This window comes from Podarcis cretensis (genome assembly GCF_951804945.1).
Source record: "Podarcis cretensis genome assembly, chromosome: 3".
Classification (NCBI taxonomy): Eukaryota; Metazoa; Chordata; class Lepidosauria; order Squamata; family Lacertidae; genus Podarcis; species Podarcis cretensis.
This window is the reverse complement of record NC_137172.1, coordinates 117,689,870-117,713,756: the sequence shown is the minus strand read 5'-3', so window position 1 is coordinate 117,713,756 and position 23,887 is coordinate 117,689,870. Positions and strand designations below refer to the sequence as shown.

General features: G+C 43.4%; 3 protein-coding genes across 8 annotated transcripts in view; 1 reads left to right on the top strand and 2 right to left on the bottom strand.

The window, feature by feature from the left end:
* ATP7B (ATPase copper transporting beta) overlaps nucleotides 1-14,085 on the bottom strand; it is a 52,630-nt gene extending 38,545 nt beyond the window's left edge. The window contains exons 1-3 of one of the 6 annotated variants that reach the window (XM_079969631.1): nucleotides 13,913-14,085; nucleotides 8,754-8,885; nucleotides 2,577-2,840 (exon numbers count right to left, since the gene is read on the bottom strand). In XM_079969631.1, coding sequence (XP_079825757.1) covers nucleotides 2,577-2,825 — 249 coding nt within the window. In that variant the 5' untranslated portion in view covers nucleotides 2,826-2,840; nucleotides 8,754-8,885; nucleotides 13,913-14,085. Of the gene's footprint in view, nucleotides 1-2,576; nucleotides 2,841-6,140; nucleotides 6,239-8,753; nucleotides 8,886-9,828; nucleotides 11,166-13,912 lie in introns of those variants that run through there. The other 5 variants (XM_079969630.1, XM_079969634.1, XM_079969635.1 and 2 more) reach the window with 5 other exon arrangements.
* A 480-nt stretch (nucleotides 14,086-14,565) lies between these two features.
* ALG11 (ALG11 alpha-1,2-mannosyltransferase) lies at nucleotides 14,566-21,352 on the top strand. The gene is made up of 4 exons (XM_079969918.1): nucleotides 14,566-14,692; nucleotides 17,130-17,363; nucleotides 19,017-19,945; nucleotides 20,991-21,352. The coding sequence occupies exons 1-4, from the start codon at nucleotides 14,583-14,585 to the stop codon at nucleotides 21,260-21,262; spliced, it is 1,545 nt and encodes a 514-aa protein (XP_079826044.1). The 5' UTR covers nucleotides 14,566-14,582; the 3' UTR covers nucleotides 21,263-21,352.
* LOC307212424 (serine/threonine-protein kinase Nek5-like) overlaps nucleotides 21,236-23,887 on the bottom strand; it is a 24,889-nt gene continuing 22,237 nt past the window's right edge. The window contains exon 23 of the mRNA XM_079969784.1: nucleotides 21,236-22,982. Coding sequence (XP_079825910.1) covers nucleotides 22,760-22,982 — 223 coding nt within the window. The 3' untranslated portion in view covers nucleotides 21,236-22,759. The remainder of the gene's footprint in view (nucleotides 22,983-23,887) is intronic.

The following is a 23,887-nucleotide window of genomic DNA, read 5'->3' as shown; positions in this document are numbered from 1 at the left end:
ATCCGTTCTAAACATTCTGAATTCCTACGTCAATCCATGCCAACTTGATAGCCTTTCTTGAATTTTGACACTGACATCCTGCAGCAGTGACTCAGCATTAGCTGCTGGATCCTGAGTTTCCCAAGATTTAAATGTATACCCACAAAGTTAAATATTTAAACATTTATTTTTCCTAAAGTTACAGTCTTAAGCAAGCTAACAAGGAAGTTCCACTGAACTCACTGGGTAAACATGATAAGGCGTGGGCTGTATGTCTCCCAATTTTTAGTATATTATTCAAATTAGTCTCTGCTCTTAGTATCTTTACAAGTCTTTTTGTTCTCAGAGCATACTAAACAAGACACATTACAAACATAGTTTTAAGAGAAACACAGTCACCGCTTAACAAGTTGAGTTGGAAAACTCTTATACCCAGACCTTGCCTGAGAGAAGTTGGGCAATAACCCCTTTCGCCACAAATTCTCTTTTGCTCCTAAGCATAGATGATTTCCTCATGCCTTGGAGAAAATGTCAGTAACTAGTAGACACCACCCCATACATTGCCTCTATTTGCAACTTCTGCCTGCCATTGCAAACAAAGGTGAATAGAATATACCCCTGGATTCTGCCCAGTTGCACAAAAATGCACCATGTTGTGTCTTGTCAGAAAGCAGTTTCTGTTAATCCTCTTCACTTCTAGTTTGCCGCCACCCTACTATCAACTTTGTCTGTTTTCATTGTCTGGCTGCATCCACACAGCGATGTAAGATGGCTGACCAAACAACCCACAATTATTAGCATTAAGCCCAAACCAGGGTTTGTGGTTTTTGCACTCCAAAGAGAAATGGTTTGTTTCTGGCTTACTAAATATGGCTTGAGCGAAACAGACCACTGATACAGACGAAGCACTAAGCTAGGGGTGGTGATTTGTTTATCCCCAGCGCAAACAAGGAGTAGTAAAGTGCATGGTTTATAGAAGGGATGTCCAACAGGTCGATCGGAATCTACTGGCAGATCCCTGCGAGGCTTTGGTAGATCGCGGTCGATAGCTGGGTCCCTTTCCTTAGTGTGGGTAAAACACCTTAGCGCCCCCTCGCCCTGCCCTCCATTGTTGCACGATTCGCAGAACGGAAGACAGTTTACTCAGTGAGGCTGTTTGTTTCCCCAGTGATCTGTTGGCAAGTGGCTGTTCCCCTTTTTCGCTTGAGCTTAGGCTTCAATTCTCAAAAATCAGGGCTTTCCTCCTCCCTAAAGAAGCTCAATTCCCCTAAAAAGCATGGCTTTCCTCCTCCTTAAAAAAAACCCCAACAACTTTGACCTGAACCCCCAAAAAGATCACTGCCAGCTTTTAATACTGTGAGTAGATCACAGTCTCTAGGGTGTTGGCTACCCCTGGTTTACAGCTTACCATGAGATGTGAACCTCTGCCTCTGAACTCTGCTAACTATTTTTCTATAGGGAAACTAGACTGAGCCTGTTAACACGAATTGTATGCACTGGGCTATCAAAAGCTCAAAAGGTTTACAGGGTATATTAAACAGCTTCTAGCACAACCCTAACCATATCTGCTCAGAAGTAAGTTCTACTGAATTCAATGGGGCTTACTCCAAGGTCAGTGGAGCTAGGACTGCAAACTTAAGAAATACAGCACAGCAAGAATTTGCAAGCCACATGTTGGTAAATCTGACTCGATGCATGTCAGCCTTAAACATATGTAGCACGGTTCTTGTTCACCATACAATTTTGAAAACAGCACATCCAAAAAGATAGGTTTAAACAACATAATCCAGATACTGTACTAATTAAGTGTGAACAAAGCACAATCGTATGGATGTTTGCTCTGAACTAAGGCTACAATCCTAGCCTCACTTACCTGGTAATAAGCCCTACAGAATATGTGAAATAACTATCTGTGGCACAACAAAAGCTTTTACGCCTGATCTCAATGGCACATGTGTATTATAAATCAACCTGCAGGAAACTAACTTGCTTTGGCAAATGATCTTTTTACAAACTCAGTGATATCATTTAAATTTAAGATTGTTTCAAGTTGAGTTTCTCTGTCACAAACCACAGAAAATATCTACACTTAAGATATACAAAGCTAAAAAAAAGAGAAAGACCTCTATTTAAAGTATGACCCAAAGTACTCAAGTCACATCATTAATTGGTCTATAAATCTATTGAAAAACAGGAATTGCTGAAATGTCTGCAGCCCGTTTGTTAAGAACTATTGCTAGAATCAGTTTTCAATAAGCAGCTTATCTATAATTATGATAGTTTCCCTTTCCAAGCAATTACTATTATTTTCAACTACTATGCTGCCCACAAATTGATGCCCAGTGGTAGCTACTAAAGCAAACAATTTATAAAACATTGATTGATGGAGATTATTTACCTCTTTAGGCAATTTGCTTTCAAAAAGGGGTACATTTTACTTCCTGGCGGACAAAGAAAAAGGATTATGGTAACTAATGATGTAGTCTCCAATTTACTTCCAGCTAAGTGGACATAGGACTGGAGCTTTAATTTCTCACAAAGACTCCCCACCCATCCAAAAGTTTTAGTTCACATCCCCTCTATCCTATTAAACTGACCTGTCTGTCAGTGCTGTCTACCACTTCTGTCAAGACACTGTAGGGTATATCCTCCGCTTTCTGAGACAGACTTCTAGTTTTCACAAGGCCTCCTGGCCTGCAATGCTCCTCATCTTCCAGCGTGGAAAGCTTTTTGGGAGACTGCTGTTTGCAGAAGCGGACCAGAGTAATGTTTTTGTGGCTTAAAGTTGCAAGGGAAGACTGGCCCTCTCTCAAAGACATCTCTTTTGTTTTATTTTCCATTACCATAGGAGGCTTTGTACACTGGAAAAGCCAAATGGGAAAAAAGTGCTATCTGGTTTGCTGCTGCAACAATCCCTCTCCTACCATCTCTATACCAGGATAGCAAAATCTGGATTGCTAGAGAGCTTGATTACCTCCTCGTCGTCTTTTCAGTAACCTGTAGCAGTGGGCTGTGCTTGGCTTTATAGATTTGCAAACAGGTTTAAATATTCCCCACCCATTGTCAGCCTTGGCATGCAATGACAAACGGCGCTGGGTGCTGTTATAATTGTTTGCACACGGCTCTCCAGTGTCCTCAGTCAAGGCTGCCTTTCACAAGCTTGTCAAATATGGCCTGTGTGAGGCAACCCGGTGTATAATTAACTCTGCCATCCAAGCTTTCATCCTTCTTCAATCAACCGCTTGCTCAAAACACTGAGAATCCATTTACAGACAACACATTTTTAAAACATGGGAAGGAGGCTGACCTGTGGGCTTTGTTATTCAAGAGCAGCGCTAAGGAGAACACACCGAAAACGGCAGCTCCTAGGCCTGCTGCCAAACCCAGAAGAATAGAAAATGTTTCGCTCAAAACAAGGACTCTTCTACATGTATTCTGTTGAAGCCACCAACTCTGTGGATGGCTGGAATAATAAATACATCATTACAGCCAGTGCTGGATTTACGTATAAGCGAAACAAGCTATAGCTTAGGGCCCCACTCTCTTGGAGGCCCCCAAAAAATTTAAAGGGAAAGAAACAGGATATACATTTCCAAAATATAAGATAAAAAACAAATAAAATGAAACCTACATACAGCAACAGTGCTTTGTGTTGTGTAGGCTCCTATTTGTTATGTGCAAATGGCTTTAGATGCCTATTAGGTCCATAAATTACCATATAGCACATATTCAGCACAAAAAACAGTGACAATTTTTGTTGACAAAGGACAGTTGAACATATAAAGGTCCCCAATACCTTTAGTAGCTTAGGGCCTCATCAAACCTAAATCCGGCCCTGATTACAGCCAGATTCAGGAGTCACTGCAAACCGTGTTGGTGATACATCCAGACCTAATGTGTTAGATCATCAAGTAAAACCACATTACGGAACACAACTCTGTGTCAGCCAATACGGTTACATTTCGCTCTTTTCCTTCTCAAAAGCAGTTCCTGCCTCAGCAGCATCTGAACTCTGCTACCCTGACTTCCAAATTCTGACCTGACGGTCTTGCTAGCCTTGCCCTGCGGTAGCAAAACTCCTTTCAGTAGGCAAGAGAAGCAGAAATCGTGTACACCCCATTATTATTTTCCCCTCCCTCGGGCAGATAATCGCTTTTTAATACCCTCTACTACTTTCTTTTGGGGCTAGGCATGGCGCCAAGGGACACGGGTGGTGCTGTGGTGTAAACCACAGAGCCCAGGGCTTGCCGATCAGAAGGTCGGCGGTTCGAATCCCCATGACGGGGTGAGCTCCCGTTGTTTGGTCCCAGCTCCTGCCAACCTAGCAGTTCGAAAGTACGCCAAAATGTGCAAGTAGATAAATAGGTACCGCTCCGGCGGGAAGGTAAACGGCGTTTCCGTGCGCTGCTCTGGTTCACCAGAAGTAGCTTAGTCATGCTGGCCACATGACCCGGAAGCTGTACACCGGCTCCCTCGGCCAATAAAGCGAGATGAGCGCCATAGCCCCAGAGTCGTTTGCGACTGGACTTAACTGTCAGGGGTCCTTTACCTTTATGGTGTCAAGGGTCTTTAGAACACCTAAACCCCTTTCCCTCTCCTATCACAACACTCCTGGCAAGGTAGGCTAGATTGGGAGAGGGGAAAAGTGACTAGAGCAAGGTTGTCCATTAAGATTAGTGGCTGAGCAGGAATTTGAACCCAACTTTCCACGCTGGCAGGATGCCAGTAGCGGAGACAAACCATACTGAGTGTAGTTAACACCTCCCCTTCTACAGACTAAAGTACTTCCAGACATAACTGCAAGCAACACTAATGCCTAGGTAAAGGTAAAGGTACCCCTGCCCGTACGGGCCAGTCTTGACAGACTCTGGGGTTGTGCGCCCATCTCACTTAAGAGGCCAGGGGCCAGCGCTGTCCGGAGACACTTCCGGGTCACGTGGCCAGCGTGACATCGCTGCTCTGGCGAGCCAGAGCCAGAGCCGCACACGGAAACGCCGTTTACCTTCCCGCTGGTAAGCGGTCCCTATTTATCTACTTGCACCCGGAGGTGCTTTCGAACTGCTAGGTTGGCAGGCGCTGGGACCGAGCAGCGGGAGCGCACCCCGCCGCAGGGATTTGAACCGCCGACCTTTCGATCGGCAAGTCCTAGGCGCTGAGGCTTTAACCCACAGCGCCACCTGCGTCCCTAACACTAATGCCTATTATGCCACAAATGAAGTTGGTTGAACTTGAGGGCTCCTGCCCATTTCTAACCTCTCGGTTCCTCTCAACGCGAAAACATCTTAAAATGCCCTAAACAAAAGAACTGCAATCTGAACCTGTGGCTCAATAATAAAAGTGGAGGAGGGAGAATTGCTTAACACGATACACACAAAGGGAACAGGATCAGGTGTGTTCATATGCTACAGGAGACAATTGAGGGAAGATGAGAAGCTTCTCCTCTAGGAGCACATTTAATCCTCTGAAAACCCTCACTAGGCTGAGTCACAGGTTTGGCGGGCTTTTATCAGCGCCTCAACTCCTGCTTTTGCATAGAGAAACGCTGATCAGGGAGCACAAATGAGTGGAGAGGGGCTACGCTTAGGGGCTGCCCAGCATACACTGCCATCTTGGGCTTCATCCACCATTTTGGACTTCCCAGAACTGGCATGCAGTGCTTGGAAGATTAGCAGCAAGGGAATGTGGCCTCCTGGATCAAAAAGATTCCCATCTCTGGTTCAGAAGATGGTAGTTATAAAATAAACAAGAATCAATGCACCTCTGGGCAACTTGGGTTGCCAGCCCAGAAGCATGGTCAGCTAGTTCATTGTGTTTTAATCCAGAGGAACGGCTGAGCGAAGGGTCTGTTGCAGCAAAAGCAACAAGATTTTGGGACACCTCAGAGGGTGCATTCACACTATACATTAAAAGAACTATGATACCACTTCAAACAGTCAAAGAGTTCGTTAAGGCTGAGTTGTTAGGGGCCCCCATATTCCCCTCACAGAGTTCCCCTGAGTTACCTGTGAAGAGGCATTGGTTGTTAAACCACTCAGGGAATTGTAGCTCTCAGAAGGGAATAGGGCTCACCTAACTCTCAGTCACGAAATTAAAAGACGCCTGCTTCTTGGGAGGAAAGAAATGACAAACCTAGACAGCATCTTAAAAAGCAGAGACATCACTTTGCCGACAAAGGTCCGTATAGCTAAAGCTATGGTTTTCCCAGTAGTGATGTATGGAAGTGAGAGCTGGACCATCAAGAAGGCTGATCGCCGAAGAATTGATGCTTTTGAATTATGGTGCTGGAGGAGACTCTTGAGAGTCCCATGGACTGCAAGAAGATCAGACCTCTCCATTCTTAAGAAAATCAGCCATGAGTGCTCACTGGAAGGACAGATCCTGAAGCTGAAGCTCCAATACTTTGGCCACCTCATGAGAAGAGAAGACTCCCTGGAAAAGACCCTGATGTTGGGAAAGATGGAGGACACAAGGAGAAGGGGACAACAGAGGACAAAATGGTTGGAGAGTGTTCTCGAAGCTACCAGCATGAGTTTGACCAAACTGCGGGAGGCAGTGGAAGACAGGAGTGCCTGGCATGCTCTGGTCCAGGGGGTTAGGAAGAGTCAGACACAACTAAACGACTAAACAACAACAACAACTCTCAGCACCCTTAGCTACAGCTCCCATGATTCTTTGGAGGAAGACTTTGACTTTTTATAAAGTTTGCGGGGTCTGCATGCAAAACTAAGCCATGGTTTACGTAAAGCAAGGCTTATAAACCAGTTTCAGACCAAGTTTGGTCACTGAGCCAGGTTCAGAGGATCAAATAAACCATGGTGCCGTGTTTCTCAACCTTGGGCCTCCAGCTGTTTTTGGACTACAACTCCCATCATCCCTGAACACTGGTCCTGCTAGCTATGGATGATGGGAGTTGTAGTTCAAAAACAGCTGGAGGCCCAAGGTTGAGAAACACTGGCTAGAATTTGGCGGGTTTGTTCTTTTTTTAAGTACATAACTAGCAAACATTATTTAGTTTTCTCTTTCCAAGCAAGATAGAACCAAGAGTAAAAACAATCCACCACCGTTCAGTTATGCCAGAGGGAGGCTTGGATTTGCAGAGGTGTTCTTCCGCCCACTTCTGCCAGGCTCCTGCCACCTGGAGGCAGTGTGGAACTTGGCTTTCCGCCCACCACATGCGGGCATGGAAGTGCTGCCAGCAGAAGGTCCCTTGGCAGGATGTTCAGGTACAGGCTGAGCTGACCTGAATTCATTGGATTCTGTCAGCCCAGGTCCACTGGCCTCATGTGACTTGCACTGGTCCTGATCCTGGCTCAAAAGCGCTACCAGTTGCAGGCTGGCACAGCAACTATCATGCCCCTCTAAATATTCCACCATGCAAGGCAGGACTGTGGATGTGCTGGTGGCACTGCCAAGGTTCAGATTGCCCCCCAAGTGGCTCTTTTCACAAGATGCTGCTTCATCTTTTTTCTGTTTCCATACTGCCCTATCCCAGAGGCTCTCAACAGGTTACAACACATTTAGAAAATGAAACCAGCCAAAGAAAGACAGAACATTTTTTATGTATGCAACAACAGCAGCAAGAATACTTATCGCAAAACATTGGAAGACACAAGATTTGCCCACCTTGGAAGAATGGCAGATGCAAGTAATAGACTATATGGAGATGGCAGAAATGACTGGCAGAATCCGAGACCTGGGAGAAGAATCGGTGGAAGAGGACTGGAAGAAGTTCAAAGACTATCTGCAGAAACACTGCAAAGTTTATGAATGTTAAAATGATGTTGGAAATGATAACAATATGGCATTAGTGACATAGTTTGAAAAGTATGCAAAAATGTAATAGAAAAAGGGTGAAAGACTAAAGCTATATTATGTCAAAAGTAAATAATATGTTAAAGGTGTTTAAAATATAAGGAGGAAAGATCGGAGACATAATAGAATGATTATAATACCTAGAAATGAGTTTTGAAAGAGGGTAAGGTTTTGCTGTATTTGATTGGGTAAAGAGGAACACAAAAAAGGGAGGTGTGAGGAAGTCAAGAAAGAAGGTTAATTAAGTATGAATTTAAAAGTTGGAGATCTTCTTTTTCTTTTTAGATTGGTGTAAATTTATTCTTCTCTTTTCTGTAAAATCTTAATAAATATTTTTTTTTTAAAAAAAGAAACCAGAATCAGACTAGATTAGCGTTAAATCCCTTTTTCTATCAATCCTGACCAAAGATCCAGTCCCAAATAAATTATAATTTAGAATAATGTTCAGGAAACATTCTAGCTCCACTGTGCTACAGCTGCATTAAAACTAGGTATGTTTAAGGAAACGGATCTTTGCTCATTCTGATATGAAACTGACTTGAGCCAAACTTCCCAGACTCGTGTGAAGATTGGAACAGTTCTCATACTTCCTGGGTGTTCTGATGCACACATATGCAAAAGTGACACAGACTGGAAATATATTTATTCCTTCCTCACCAAGGACCGTACAGAGAAAAACAAATAATTTAGTAAAGAAACCAATTTGTTCATCTCTAATTAATATGTGTGTCACAATTCTGGCTCTTACAATTCTAGCACTCAATAATGTTTGTATATGCATTTGTAGAGGAGGCATAATACATCGCTCACTTGACCCCTTTTCTCATAACCCACCCAATATTACAAACTCAACATCACGCAACCTGCTGGAGAGACAATATGCAAGAGTATTGCATGAGGGAGCCCTGAGTTTAAATTCCCACTGAGCAATTTTGGGTCAGTCATTGCCACACACAACTTACCTTCCCTCAAATGAGGAAAAAAGTGCAATAATCCCACTAACGTTGCCTGAGATTCTTGAAGGAAAATCAGAATACTGTGATTCAACAGAATAAATTAAAATTCTTTCCTCACTATATTCTCTTGGGTCCAATCTAAATAGGATGACATAATACATTTATATACATTTTCTTATTAAAGTCACTTTCTCGCAGTATTGTCTTGGCCCAATCATACACTGATACACATTTTTGTAATGTTAAGTCATGAACATATACAGTGGTGCCTCTGGTTACGTACTTAATTCATTCCGGAGGTCCGTTCTTAACCTGAAGCACCACTTTAGCTAATGGGGCTTCCTGCTGCTGCCGCACAATTTCTGTTCTCATCCTGAAGCAAAGTTCTTAACCTGAGGTAATATTTCTGGGTTAGCATGAGTCTGTAACCTGAAGCGTAAGTAACCTGAGGTACCACTGTATTCCCTTGTGCCAGTCTGTTCTTGACCAGCACAATCACTGTAGGTGAAATCCTCAAAGTAACTACTTTTGAGCCCAATCCTATGCATGTTTACTCAAAGAAGTCCCACTGAGCTTAAGGAAACTTACTGCCAAATACCATATTTTTTGCACCATAACACTCACTTTTTTCCTCCTAGAAAGTAAGGGGAAATGTCTGTGCATGTTATGGAGCGAATGCCTGCGGGTGGTGGTGGGGATCTGCTGCAGTCGTGAGCAGAGGATCCATGGTTCCCCTCCCTTCCCTCCTCCATGGTTACAAAGCATGGATCCACATGGATCCTCAGGATTTTTGCATTGGGCTACTCCAAACTCACTGTCAGATCACATGTCTGTGGCCACAGCATGAACCACAAAAATCATATATCCACTATTTCGTTTAGAATATTTTTTTTCTTGTTTTCCTCCTCTAAAAACTACATGTTATGGTCTGGTGCGTGTTATAGAGCAAAAAATACGGTAACTACTCAGAATTGCAAAGTTAATCACCTCCTAGGTGCCACAGCTTGTTCACGATACAATATACAATCAATGTGCTACACAAAACATCTTACAAATGTAGTCTATAAATATGTAAACTTACCGTGAATGTCAGCAGTCTAAAGCTTCTTTTGTCTGACATATTTCTATGCATTCCGGAAGTGGGCCACTCACCCGTCTATAGTTCCACTACTGCAGCATGCATATGAAGGAGGGGAAAACAAAAGCCCACAACTCTACAACCAGTAATTAAAGGCCACATGATGGTCATATGAATCTACTTGTGCCCAGTTAATCTATTACTTACCAACAGGTTTATACTGCATGAAATTGACTTGCATACATTTCTCATGACTAAATAAAAGATTTCACGTGCCAGCACTTAGTTCCACAGAGACAGCTTTTCCTAGGTTTCCTTTGTGCCTACAACTGCCCCTTTGAAGGTTGGTGGTTCAAGTCCACCCAGGGATGGCTGTGAGCAGGATCTGTACATTGCAAGGATTGGACTGGATGTTTTTCTGAAAGTAAAGCCTTCTTATATAAACAGACAGACAGCAGCTGCCTTATATTATCTGTAAGGCGGGGGGGGGAGCAGCTGGGACTGATAGCAACAGTTGGGTGGGAAAGGATGTGCTTTAGTGATATGATATGTAGAAGAGCCTCAGCAAACCCAAGCAAAGATGTGATTCTGCGCAGCTTCAAGTGGGAAAAGAGAAGCGTGTGAGCAACTTTCTTCATTCAGGCTCACTGAGACTCCCCCACATAGCATGAAACCATGGCTTAGTGTTACATGTGAAACAGACCTTTAAAAACAAAACAAAAAAACAGGACCCCTAATTTGAACACAACACTAAGTCAGGATTCTGGTACCATTCCGGAGTGAAGACCTTAAATAGTTTGAATAATCTTTTTATACATAATTAACAGCTGGAGTCCTCTTTATTACTTTCTCATTTCTTTTTCTTTCTCCTGACTTTTTATTGTCCTTATTTCTTTAATAGGTTCTGGGAGAAAGTATGACTGTGCAGAAAAAGTTAAAAATTTCAGATGGAAATATTCTTTTCAACTACATACCTAAAGCAATATGGAATTTGACAACTGAACAACGTAAATGGATTCCTTGTGCCCTTATTATGACCAAAAGACTGGTATTGATGCGCTGGAAAGATTAAGTGTACAGCTCCATTTAATCAATGGCTTGACTATATGATTACACTTGCAACTTATGAATGGATTGCTTACAAATGCAGACTTTGCATGGACAAGTATCATGATATTTGGAATGCATTAATACATAATATAGGTTTAAAATAAACATATATGCATTTGGATAATAACAATGCCTATGTATTAGATAAGTATATACTGTAAGTACATATGTACATAACAATACAATATTAGTTAAGTACAATTGTACATATGTATATGTATATACTCCTGCCAACCTAGCAGTTCGAAAGCACGTCAAAGTGCAAGTAGATAAATAGGTACCACTCCGGTGGGAAGGTAAACGATATTTCCATGTGCTGCTCTGGTTTGCCAGAAGCAGCTTAGTCATGCTGGCCACATGATCCGGAAGCTGTACGCTGGCTCCCTCGGCCAATAAATCAAGATGAGCACCGCAACCCCAGAATCAGTCACCACTGGACCTAGTGGTCAGGGGTCCCTTTACCTATATGTATATAAGTATATATTTTATTTCTCTCTCCCCCCCTTTTCTTTTCTTGTTCAGCTGAACTGTTCTTTAAAAAAATAAGTAAAAACAACCACTCAGCAAATTTAAGTTGTAAATACAGTTGTTGTAAGAAAACACTATACCACGAACAGGCAGTTCATTTATATCTCATAATGCAAAACTTTAAAAGGACACATTTGTATAGAAATATACCAAGAAAAAGTACAATTTCTGAGAGCAAGCTCTATCTTTATTACTATACTATATTCTGTTGTGGTGGCACAATATGTACACACCCAGTTCTACAGAAGGCAATTTGAGATAGCTATACATCTCAAGTTGCAAAAATGGCATTGTCAAAACAAAATAAAAAAATTCCTTCCAGTAGCACCTTAAAGACCAACTAAGTTAGTTCTTGGTATGAGCTTTCGTGTGCATGCACACTTCTTCAGATACACTGAAACAGAAGTCACCAGACCCTTCTATATAGTGAGAAGGTGGGGAGGGGTATTACTCAGAAGGGTGGTGGGATTGGGTGATTGGCAGATAGCTGTGATGAGCCTGTTGACGACTCTTAACGACTGCAATAGGTCTTACAGGAAAAAGCAAGGGGTGAGAAGGTGAAAAATGGCTTTGTCATGTATACCCCTCCCCACCTTCTCACTATATAGAAGGGTCTGGTGACTTCTGTTTCAGTGTATCTGAAGAAGTGTGCATGCACACGAAAGCTCATACCAAGAACTAACTTAGTTGGTCTTTAAGGTGCTACTGGAAGGAATTTTTTTATTTTGTTTTGACTATGGCAGACCAACACGGCTACCTATCTGTAACTGGAAAAATGGCATTGTCGTTATTCCTTCTTGCACTTTCCAAGTGACACCACAAGCGGTCAGATGAGGAACCCTCATCTAAAACCTCTCTGCTGCCTATCTTCCCTCTTCAATTAGGACCATAGGAGTCCCTCAACACCTCAGAGACCATCCCCTGAACTTTCTTCCTAATGGACCCTGAGCAGAGTACAGTGGTACCTCGGGTTAAGTACTTAATTCGTTCCGGAGGTCCGTTCTTAACCTGAAACTGTTCTTAACCTGAAGCACCACTTTAGCTAATGGGGCCTCCTGCTGCCACCGCGCCGCCAGAGCACGATTTCTGTTCTTAACCTGAGGTATTATTTCTGGGTTAGCTGAGTCTGTAACCTGAAGCATCTGTTACCAATTTAGTGATTTTTGCAATCCAGCTGGGCTATAAAAGTTATCCTAAAGGAAAGTTGGCCCTTTTTCTCATGTAAATGTGATTCAAATACGTCATTTTGTTTAGCAACTAATAATAAATCAAATAACATCAAATATTAAAAACGTCCCTAAACAGGAAATGTCTTCTAAAAGTCAGATAGTTGTTTATTTCCTTGACAACTGATGGGAGGGAGTTCCACAGGGCGGGCGCCACTACATAGAAAGACCTGTCTGGTTAAAAGTTTCTTTGCCACCCACTCCTGCTACACCAGTGTAGTGTGCCACACACCCTTTGAGAACCACTATACTACACTGCCTAAACTTTGACAAACAGATTGCATTAAAATATTTATCTTAGACATTTACGTTAAGGTAAGCTACAATGTGAACTTCAAAAGCAATCCTTAAACTGTACAGTACTGCAAAAAGTCAGCAGCCATGCTTTTCTTCTAGAAAAAAAAGGTGCCAATACTGAATAGCCTTGAGTCCCCCCAGGAAAAAAAATCACTGGTCAGCTTTCTCACTAAGATTGCTTTACAAAACAAAGGATCCTTTTAAAATCTTAGAAGTGTCATTAATCATTACTCTTCTATTTTCAGCTCCACTTCCTCTCCCCATCCCCGAAAGGAAAATTACGACCCAACAAATCACAAAACCCTGGGGAAACAAACGAGAGAGAACAGTAAGATAACAAGATTTCTCATGTGGGTTCAGTGGCGAAGCCTCTAGATAAATAACACAACGTCTCCTTGATCTTAGCCCCCGAGTCAGTATAGCAATCCATGGCTCCAGTAGGAACCCTAAAGGTAAAGGTACCCCTGCCCGTACGGGCCAGTCTTGACAGACTCTGGGGTTGTGCGCCCATCTCACTTAAGAGGCCAGGGGCCAGCGCTGTCCGGAGACACTTCCGGGTCACGTGGCCAGCGTGACATCGCTGCTCTGGCCAGAGCCAGAGCCAGAGCCGCACACGGAAACGCCGTTTACCTTCCCGCTGGTAAGCGGTCCCTATTTATCTACTTGCACCCGGAGGTGCTTTCGAACTGCTAGGTTGGCAGGCGCTGGGACCGAGCAGCGGGAGCGCACCCCGCCGCAGGGATTCGAACCGCCAACCTTTCGATCGGCAAGTCCTAGGCGCTGAGGCTTTAACCCACAGCGCCACCTGCGTCCCTAGTAGGAACCCTACAATACCCAATTTCTTTGTGTCACATTTGTAAAAGTCCATTTCCAAATATAAAGCCAACATATTTCACCCCTGATTACTTTCCCGGCTTTAAACCTACCCAGTTAAGTTTTAAGTGGAAGCTTTAACAGGCTCGCATTTCAATCTAGACTTCCTTCCAAATGCACCTGGTATGGGGGGAAAAATTTAGACGGGAAAAAATTAATCCGATGTAAACATGCTTATTATAGAGCTCGCTCCATCGCCTCCAATGGCAGACTCAGCTCCCCGCCCTCCTAACATTACCCTTTAAATTTTAGCATCCTTCGCAGATTGGCGAATCAAAGCCAGCCATTGGCTGCCTTTCCTTCCGAGCTCTCATTGGCTCCTCGGTGCGCTAGTAGGGAGCTCCGATTGGCCTCCTCTCGCCTTAACCTCCGGGTGTCGTTGGAACTACAATTGCCGTCACCCCTGCCCGCCGACCGCTTTCGCCGGGGCTGATGGGAATTGTAGTCTAATGGGGGAAAGCTCTGCCTCACGCTCTAAAAAAAAGAAAAGCCCGTAGAGCTATGAAAATTGCAGATGCGCGCAGAGCTTGCTCTACAAGCGGAGACATATAGTGTCCATTAGAGCCATAAAATAAAATTATTTCATCTGAATGTGGGCATTACGGGCGGAAATAAGACACTTCACCGTCCCTAACGCCGCCTCTCTGCGGCGGGAACCTATTTGGCGCCGGGCATTAGCGAGCGGCGCTCATTTTAAATGGCCGTTGCTCCCTGAGGTAAAACATGAAGGACGACGGGATTGGGAGAGGCGGGGAGAAGGAGCACGACTTCCGGTTCCGGAAGCTGAGGGCGGCTTCCGCGATGGCGCCTTTCCCGGCCGGGCCGCTTCTCAGGTGCGAGCTGCTCTCCCTTTTCCCCTCTTCCCTCAGCCTCGGCGCGTCTCTGCTGCCGCTTCCCGAGGGAGGAATGTCTGAGAGGCGTTTCCCCTGCCAAAGGCCCGAGGAGGGGGGCGGGAGGCGGAGAACCAGTCGCTCGTCACCTGCGGCGGACTCTGCGGGGCGGGGAGGACGCCTGCCTGAGGTATCGCGTCGGAAGGGACCCTGAGGGTCATCTAGTCCAGCCCCCCGCAATGCAGGAAGGTCGGCTAAAGCAGTGTTTCCCAACCTTGGGCCTCCAGCTGTTTTTGAACTACAACTCCCATCATCCCTGACCACTGGTCTTGCTAGCTAGGGATGATGGGAGTTGTAGTCCAAAAACAGCTGGAGGCCCAAGGTTGGGAAACACTAAGCATCCATGGCAGCCGGCCATCCAACCTCTGCTTAAAAACCTCCCAAGGGAGGAGAGGAAACAACTTGCGAAGGGGTCCGTCCCACTGCCCAGCAGCTACCCTGTTTCCCCAAAAATAAGACAGAGTCTTATATTAATTTTTGCTCCCAAAGATGCGCTAGGTCTTATTTTCAGGGGATGTCTTATTTTTCCATGAAGAAGAATACGGCACACACTTACAGGGGTACCTCGGGTTACATACGCTTCAGGTTACAGACTCCGCTAACCCAAAAATAGTACCTCAGGTTAAGAACTTTGCTTCAGGATGAGAACAGAAATCGTGCAGCTGCGGTGCGGCGGCAGCAGGAGGCCCCATTAGCTAAAGTGGTGCTTCAGGTTAAGAACAGTTTCAGGTTAAGAACGGAACCCCAGAACAAATTAAGTACTTAACCCGAGGTACCACTGTATTGTCTAATTGTGAGTCAGCCAGACTCCGTCAGGGCAGAGCGAGCAGCAGGCTCTCTGATTTAAAGAGACTTCGCATTGCCTGAACAGCTCCGGCTGTGCTGCGGCCAGTCAGTGAGCTGCGCGGCGGCTTCCACCACTACGGTCCAGAGGAGTCAGGCGCCTTACAGTAGCTTCGGGGGCCTTATATTCCGGGGAGACCTTATGTTAGGGGGATCCCTTACTATCAGGGAGGCCTTGTTTTCAGGGAAACAGGGTATTGCTGCCAGAAAGCTATTCCAGATGTTGAGTCGGAACATCTCCTTTCTTCTAACTGGAAGCCATTGGTCCTCCGGCAGAGCAGAAAACAAGCTTGCTCCATCTTCCATGTGACAGCCCTTGAGATGTTTGAAGATGTCTATCCTATCTCCCCTTTCCCAGGAGAAACAGCTTTCGTGTTTTTACAACGCAGAGTTGTTCTGCCAAACAGTTTATACAATAATTACAGTGGTGCCTCACAAGACGAAATTAATCCGTTCCGTGAGGCTCTTCGTATAGCGGTGTTTTCGTCTTGCGAAGCAAGCCCATTGACAGCTTAGCGGATTAGCGCTATTAGCGGTTTAGCGGCTTTTAGCGATCAGCTGTTAAGCAGCTTATCAGCGGATCAGCTGATAAGCGGCTTAGCAGCTTAGGAAAAGGGGAAAAAAAGGGGGGGAATCCGCAGGAACTCGCAAGACATTTTCGTCTTGCGAAGCAAGCCCATAGGGAAATTCGTTTTGCGAAGCGCCTCCAAAACGGAAAACCCTTTCGTCTAGCGGGTTTTCCGTCTTGCGAGGCGTTCGTCTTGTGGGGCACTACTGTATTAAAGTTAGGTACCACCCTTCACCTGTGGTTCACTGCAGAAAAATGCAAAATGAGAATACAAGATACATAATAAAGCAGAAACAAATACAAACCAGTAACCGCCCTCCCACACACATTAAAAAGCCATAGAATGTTAATCCTGCAGGAGGTTAGACTAAAAAGCCTTTGGGGTTTCTTCCAACTCTGCAATATTATGATTCTCAGCCTTGTCCATCACTGCTGGGGGCTTATCCTCTCTTCTTCATTTATGTCCAGTCCAGCCCTTCTTTCCCTTTTCTGGCCAATCCAGAGTTCCCTCTCCTTCCCAGACAAGCCCCTTCTTGCTCAAATCACTGTTCTGTTGCCTGTGTTCATTATATACATCTGCACGCTTCTGGATTTGGTTTCCCTGCTTTGTGTTAAGACTTTGCTTGCCGTTCTGATGGGAGTAGAAATCCCTTTGTCAAAATGAAGGCTGATAAATTTCAGCTTGTTTGTTTCTTCTCTTACCCACCACCCACTTGATGTTGATGGCAGGTGGGAGAGATTTCTGAGCCGAATGTATCCAAAGCATGAATGGAAAGCAAAATACTTCGTACAGTTGCCAGGCTCCTCCATTTCCCTTCAGTCTGGGCTTCATCCATGAAGATAGGGTTGCCATAACAAAAACAATTACCTGTTTTCATATGGAAACAAACATTGGCTCTCCTTGCTGAACTTCTTTATAGTTTCCAGAATTGTTGCTATAATTCCACTTCCCTCTCCTTCTCATTTCAGATTGCTGTACTCATTGGCTTTCCCTGCCTTGTTACTAAGTGGATTTTTATGTGTCTGTCTGCTCCTGCTCCTGTTTGGTTTACGACTATGGCTCCAGCAAAGGAAAAAACAACAAATTCCATCAGGGCGAGATGGAAAAAGGCCACTTGTGGTTGCATTTTTTCACCCATACTGCAATGCAGGGGGAGGAGGTGAGAGAGTATTGTGGTGTGCTATAAAAGCACTACAGAAAAAGTAAGTATGCATTTCACTTTTCGTACAGTGATGTTTGTTTAATAATAATAATAATAATAATAATAATAAATTTTATTTATATCCCGCCCTCCCCAGCCGAAGCCAGGCTCACGGCGGCTAACAACACTAAAACAGTGCAACATTATAAAAACATTATAAAAATTAATTAAAATCAAAATTGATGGCAACCATAAACTAAAGTTTTGTAAAGCTTGCCAAAGGAGGGAGTCAGGCTGCGCCCTGACCAAAGACCTGGTGGAACAGCTCTGTCTTGCAGGCCCTGCGGAAAGATGTCAAGTCCTGCAGGGCCCTTGTCTCTTGTGACAGAGCGTTCCACCAGGTTGGAGCCGCAGCCGAAAAAGCCCTGGCTCTAGTTGAGGCCAGCCTAACCTCTCTGTGGCCTGGGACCTTCAAGATGTTTTTATTTGAAGACCGTAAGTTCCTCTGTGGGGCATACCAGGAGAGGCGGTCCCGTAGGTACGAGGGTCCTAGGCCGTATAGGGCTTTGAAGGTTAAAACCAGCACCTTAAACCTGATCCTGTACTCCACTGGGAGCCAGTGCAGCTGGTATAGCACCGGATGAATGTGATCTTGCAGCGAAGACCCTGTAAGGAGTCTCGCTGCGGCATTCTGCACCCGCTGGAGTTTCTGGGTCAGTCTCAAGGGCAGCCCCACGTAGAGCAAGTTACAATAATCCAGTCTGGAGGTGACCGTCGCGTGGATCACAGTGGCTAGGTCATTTATTGCATTAATCCCTCATTTCCTGAAAGCAATGGTTGCATTCACACATTATGCTAAACCATGGTTAACGCTGCCTTTACCAGTTCACTAATTAGGACTGATGGGAGTGGTAGCCCAAAACATTTGGAGGACACCAGGTTCGCAAAGGCTGGTTTAACACTTATGTCGACAAGTTATAACAAGCAAACTTCAAATCATAGCTTATGAAGCTGGCATGTTAAACTACAACTGTTTGTTTAAAAGAAATATCCCAGGTGTGAACACAATACTAAATTAGGATTCTTTAGAAGTGAAGTCATCAGAAGTCCTCTTCCCAGTTGCAGGGGAAAGCGGAGTGCATGAGCCTAAAACATAATTGGGTCCATCCATAGTAATAATCCATGGTTTAGTGTTTACATGTGCTTGTGGCCAATGAAAATGACAAGCTGGGTTGATAAGATGATACTCCTCAGTTAAAATCAGTTTTCCCTTGCGGTTACTGTTTGCTTTTCATTTTTTATTTTCTTAAACCTGTATTGCATCTTTGGTCTGTTGTCCTTAAATATGCATATATATATAAAATACTTGCTCACAAAACAGCAACAAGCCTGCTTGGGTATTGTGCCTGCCTTATTTTTTATATGTATTTGCAGCATATTTATACAACTCTTTTGAACATGTGTGCTTTATTTTATTTTTGACATAGTCTCTTTTATTAATTGATTTTTAATTTCAAGTAACAAAACATATGCATCCAAGGAAAACAGAGCTTAGTAGTTGTACAGAAAAGATAGATAAATAGTGGCTGATGGTTGTAGTTTTAGACATTCCAAGAAAGGCAATCAAATTAAAGCGTCTTCCCATAAATGGACTCTTTTACTGAGTGTAAAATTAAGATGATTTGCAGATGATAATTTACATTTCATTTTTCAGGTACAAGGATGTGTCCTATGTTGTCTACACTGGCGATGCTGGCGTCACAGCTGAAAATATCCTTGAAGGTGCTTACAGACGATTCAACATCAGATTAAATCAACCTGTGAAATTTGTGTTTTTGAGAAGGCGCTACCTTGTAGAAGCTTCCCTGTACCCACATTTTACACTGCTGGGTCAGAGCTTAGGATCTATATTTCTTGGCTGGGAAGCTCTTGTGAACTGTGTTCCTGATGTCTACATTGACTCCATGGGTTATGCTTTCACACTTCCTCTTTTTAAATATTTAGGAGGTTGTCGGATAGGCTGTTACGTTCATTATCCTACAATCAGCACTGACATGCTTTCTGTGGTTAGGAACCAGAATGCTCGATTTAATAATGCAGCAATCATCACAAGAAATCCCCTACTGAGTAAATTGAAACTCACATATTATTATATTTTTGCTTCTATATATGGCTTAGTCGGTTCTTGCAGTGACATTGTCATGGTTAATTCTTCGTGGACTTTCAATCACATCCTTTCCCTTTGGAGGTGCAGTGACCGCACCAGTGTTGTGTATCCGCCTTGTGATGTTCAGACATTCTTGGATATTCCTCTACTTGAGGAAAAGGGCACTGTAGAGCAAACTATTGTTTCTGTAAGCCAGTTTAGGCCAGAAAAAGACCATCGTCTGCAGATCAGAGCCTTTGCTAAATTGCTGGAAAAGACTGCAGGGCAGGAGCTGCTGCCCAAACTCATTCTGATTGGTGGCTGTCGTAACCAAGAAGATGAGCAGCGTGTAAGTGGACTTAAAAAGCTCTGCCAAGAGTTGGGCATTGAAAAAAGGGTAGAATTCAAAGTTAACATTCCATTTGAAGAGCTAAAGCAACATCTGGCAGATGCCACCATTGGACTTCACACCATGTGGAATGAACACTTTGGGATTGGTAAGTGGAGCTATATATAGTCAGCTGTATCATTTCTTTAGCTCCTGGTGTTGAAACTCATGGCTAATTATGAGTTTATAAAGTGCTTTAGTGCTGTTTTCATCTGTTCTTCCATCAAACTGATACTGTGTTCAGCTACTTCCATATTGTGCATTCTTGGGAGCTGTAAATTTGGAAGGGATCCAATCTAGTATTATCTCTTTTCCTTATTGCACATCACACCCTAAAAAATATCCCAACATAATGCCTGACCAGCATATTGAATGCTAATCTTAATGGAGAGAAATTCTACAAACTGATTTGGCTGTTTGTTCCAGTGCTGAACTCTCACAGTTTAGATTACTTGGGAATGACTTTTATCTTTACCCAGGTTACAAACATGGCTTTTTCATCTATTTTTTTCACTCATTGTAAGGGAAATCAGTTGCTCTCTTCCACCTCCCTGTATCCCTTTCAAAAATTGAAAACTGTCAGCATAAGCTGTAAGCTCAAGAGGAATTCACTATCATCACTGAATGCAGATGCTGAGAGAAATCCTACTTACATGTCTAATCTTCTCAATGAGCCAGCCGAGGGAGATGTCACAAGTAGCCTCTTTTCCACAAAACTGTGTGCACATCATGATATGGTTTTGCATATCCCTGTGACAATCATTCTGACAGCCACTTTTGCTGGATCATTTTTTGGGATCTATTTTGCTGCAGAATGCAAACAGGTCACCATTTCCATTTTGTACACATTATGGTTTTGAACCAATGTCATAGCACTTCTTCTACCAAGAAATTGTGCTCTTAACAGAAGTGGTTGGTGATTCCACTTCCTATACTATCTCATACTCCTAGAAAAGATTTTCAGGGACCCTCCCTTTGAAGTTCCAAAAATCTGCTTCCCCTCTGTTCTGTAACAGTGTGAGGAGTACCTTTTTCTGTGAGTGGGATCTCAGGATCCAGCCTATTTTGTTTTCCTTCATGCTTTTAAAGTGACACTAAAATCCTTAGTTAAGGTGAGAACTGTAGTTAACAATAGCTTGTTTTGTCTCATATAGGAATTGTTGAATGTATGGCAGCTGGCACAATTATACTTGCTCACAATTCTGGAGGCCCCAAGCTGGATATCGTGGTGCCCTATGAAGGAAATATTACTGGATTTCTAGCAGAAAATGAAGACGACTATGCAGATACTATGGCCTATATATTTTCATTGCCTCCTACAAAAAGGCTAGAAATCAGACAAACTGCTCGTCAGTCAGTGAAGAGATTTGCAGAACAAGAATTTGAGGAAACATTCCTATTATCTGTGGAACAATTATTTAAATAACATTTTGTAAATAGATACCTGGACATAAGTCGTTATGTATATACAGTTGCTGTATTTCTATTGTACAATAAAGGGTATCTTATTCCTGTATGACAGTCCGACAGTGTATGCTCCCAAACATATATAGACACAAGTAGATATGAAATGATACATAATATGCTTAAGGATCTAGTAGCTGGGCTGAATAATCATATTACAAAATATACACAGCAGCTTCCAGTGGTGACAACTTAGTCCTAGCTTCTTAAAAGAGCAAGCTGTTTAATCTTAAAATGAATTTGTGGTATCAAGTGTTGAATCTACATTTGTCCCAGATTATTTTCCCCATAACTTATCAACATAAAACTACATATGAAATTGAAGAGTGAATATCTAAAAAGTTTCCTCGCATTTCAATGATCTGCTTGGCATAATGAATACAGAGTCATGAAAAGGCTGTTCTTGGAGGACTCAGTGGATTCTGAACATCAACCAGAATTGTACGCTATCTGAAGTTGTGAAGTAGTGTACAATGAAAATGATCCTGGAAAGTCAAATTATATATATAGTCTAGGCTCTACTTCAATATTGGGACATAAGCTCACAAAACTGAATTTTCTATACAGAAAACCCTCACATTAGATAAAAGCTAGGTGGGTAACCTTTGGCCAGGGATGATGGGAGTTGTAGTTCAGCAGCATCTGGAGGGCTAGAGGTTCCCCACAGCTGCCTTCACATGGAGTTTAGTGTCAATTACATTTTTGGGGAGGAGTATTTAATCACGAATTATCACCTGCCCCCCAAGGTAGTCTACAGTAGAACAGCCTCAATAAAGATTTCTTATCCTGCTGGTTAAATCTGGTAAGGCATCAGCATAGGAAATCACACAAGGTGTGTGTCATGATGACGGATCTATAGCAGCTCTAAACATACAGCTATAAACGAACACCAGCCTTCCTTAACTGGGGGTCCCCCATACATTGCTAGACCACACATCCTATAATCCTGAACTGCAAGCAGTGGTACCTGGGAGTGGCAGTAGTACCTCAAAAGAGGAAAGAGTTCCTCCATACTGACTCCACTATAAGACAACCCTTGGAGGCATGCAAGGGAAATAGCCATGGTGATATTTCCTAAAAAAAACACACCGCTCTATTCTATAGGCTATGCTGAGTAAGACTTGTGGGGGAAAGATTAATAAAGTGCTTCCATATCAAGACATCGACTTGTTCTGGGCTGCAAACCCCTAAGGATGTTTTTATATCTAAGTAACATAATGTGCAACTGGAGAATGAGGAACTAAATGTTGTAAAGATAATGTCAAAATGCAGGAAGGCAAGGAACCAGTCATGTAAAGTTAGTTAAACTGAACGGCCCTGCACTACCTGGACCGTATCTCTCACCTCTGTAATTATGGTCCCAAATAGTTGTTGATAAGCCTAGAAAGAGATAACCATTTCTTAAAACACATTCCACTAGCTGCCAGTCATTCTTAAGGAACTATTCCCCAAGAGAGTGTTAACTGATCGTTCCTTCCTGTTTGTCTGTAGTCAGGTTAATATCCTCTTCCAAACTTTCAGTGGATTTAAGGTTACCATTGGATACTGCTGCTTTTTTCAGTTCACCTGTGTCTTCTCTTTCAGCTGGGGCTTTTATAATCTCCTCTTGAAGAGATGTTACTACTTTTTCCAGGGATTCTACCAGTTCATCCCTCAATTCATCCTCAGATTCTTCAAAGTTACTGTGTTAACAGATTAAATTAATAGGATAAAATGGCTATTACTTACGATTCTTGATCAAGTTATCATAATGTTGAATTTCTAAACTGGCCAATATTTATCAAAAAAATTTTTTTTTGAAAATGTGAGAGCTGGTTTATGTGTTAATGGGGCCCTACACAGTTGCCTTGTGAGGGTACAGAGTTCGCATCTCATCAGCTTTTAAGGAATCAGCAGGACTGTCTGAAAGTGCTACAGTGGTGCCCCACAAGACGAATGCCTCACAAGACGGAAAACCCGCTAGACGAAAGGGTTTTCCGTTTTGGAGGTGCTTCGCAAAACGAATTTCCTATGGGCTTGCTTCGCAAGACGAAAATGTCTTGCGAGTTCCTGCGGGTTTTTTTCCCTCCCCCCCCTTTTTCTAAGCCGCTAAGCCGCTTATCTGCTAAGCTGCTTAACAGCTGATCCACTAAGCCACTTAACGGCTGATCCGCTAAGCCGCTTATCAGCTGATCCGCTAAGCCGCTTAACAGCTGATCTGCTAAGCCACTTATCAGCTGATCCGCTAAGCCGCTAAGCCGCTTAACAGATGATCCGCTAAGCCGCTAAGCCGCTTAACAGATGATCCGCTAAGCCGCTTATCAGCCGATTCGCTAAGCCGCTAATCAGCTGATCCGCTAAGCCCCTAAGCCGCTAATAGCGCTAAGCCGCTAATGGGCTTGCTTCGCAAAACGAAAAAACCGCAAGACGAAGAGACTCGCGGAACGGATTCTTTTCGTCTTGCGAGGCACCACTGTATTGGTTTAAGCCAGGGGTACCTAAAACTTTTTGGCTCAAGGGAGACCTCATAGTAGGAGTCAGCAAAGAGCAGTATGAAAGTATTTGCTGTTCCTCCTGTTTTTCATCCTTCAGTGCTGGTTCACACAAT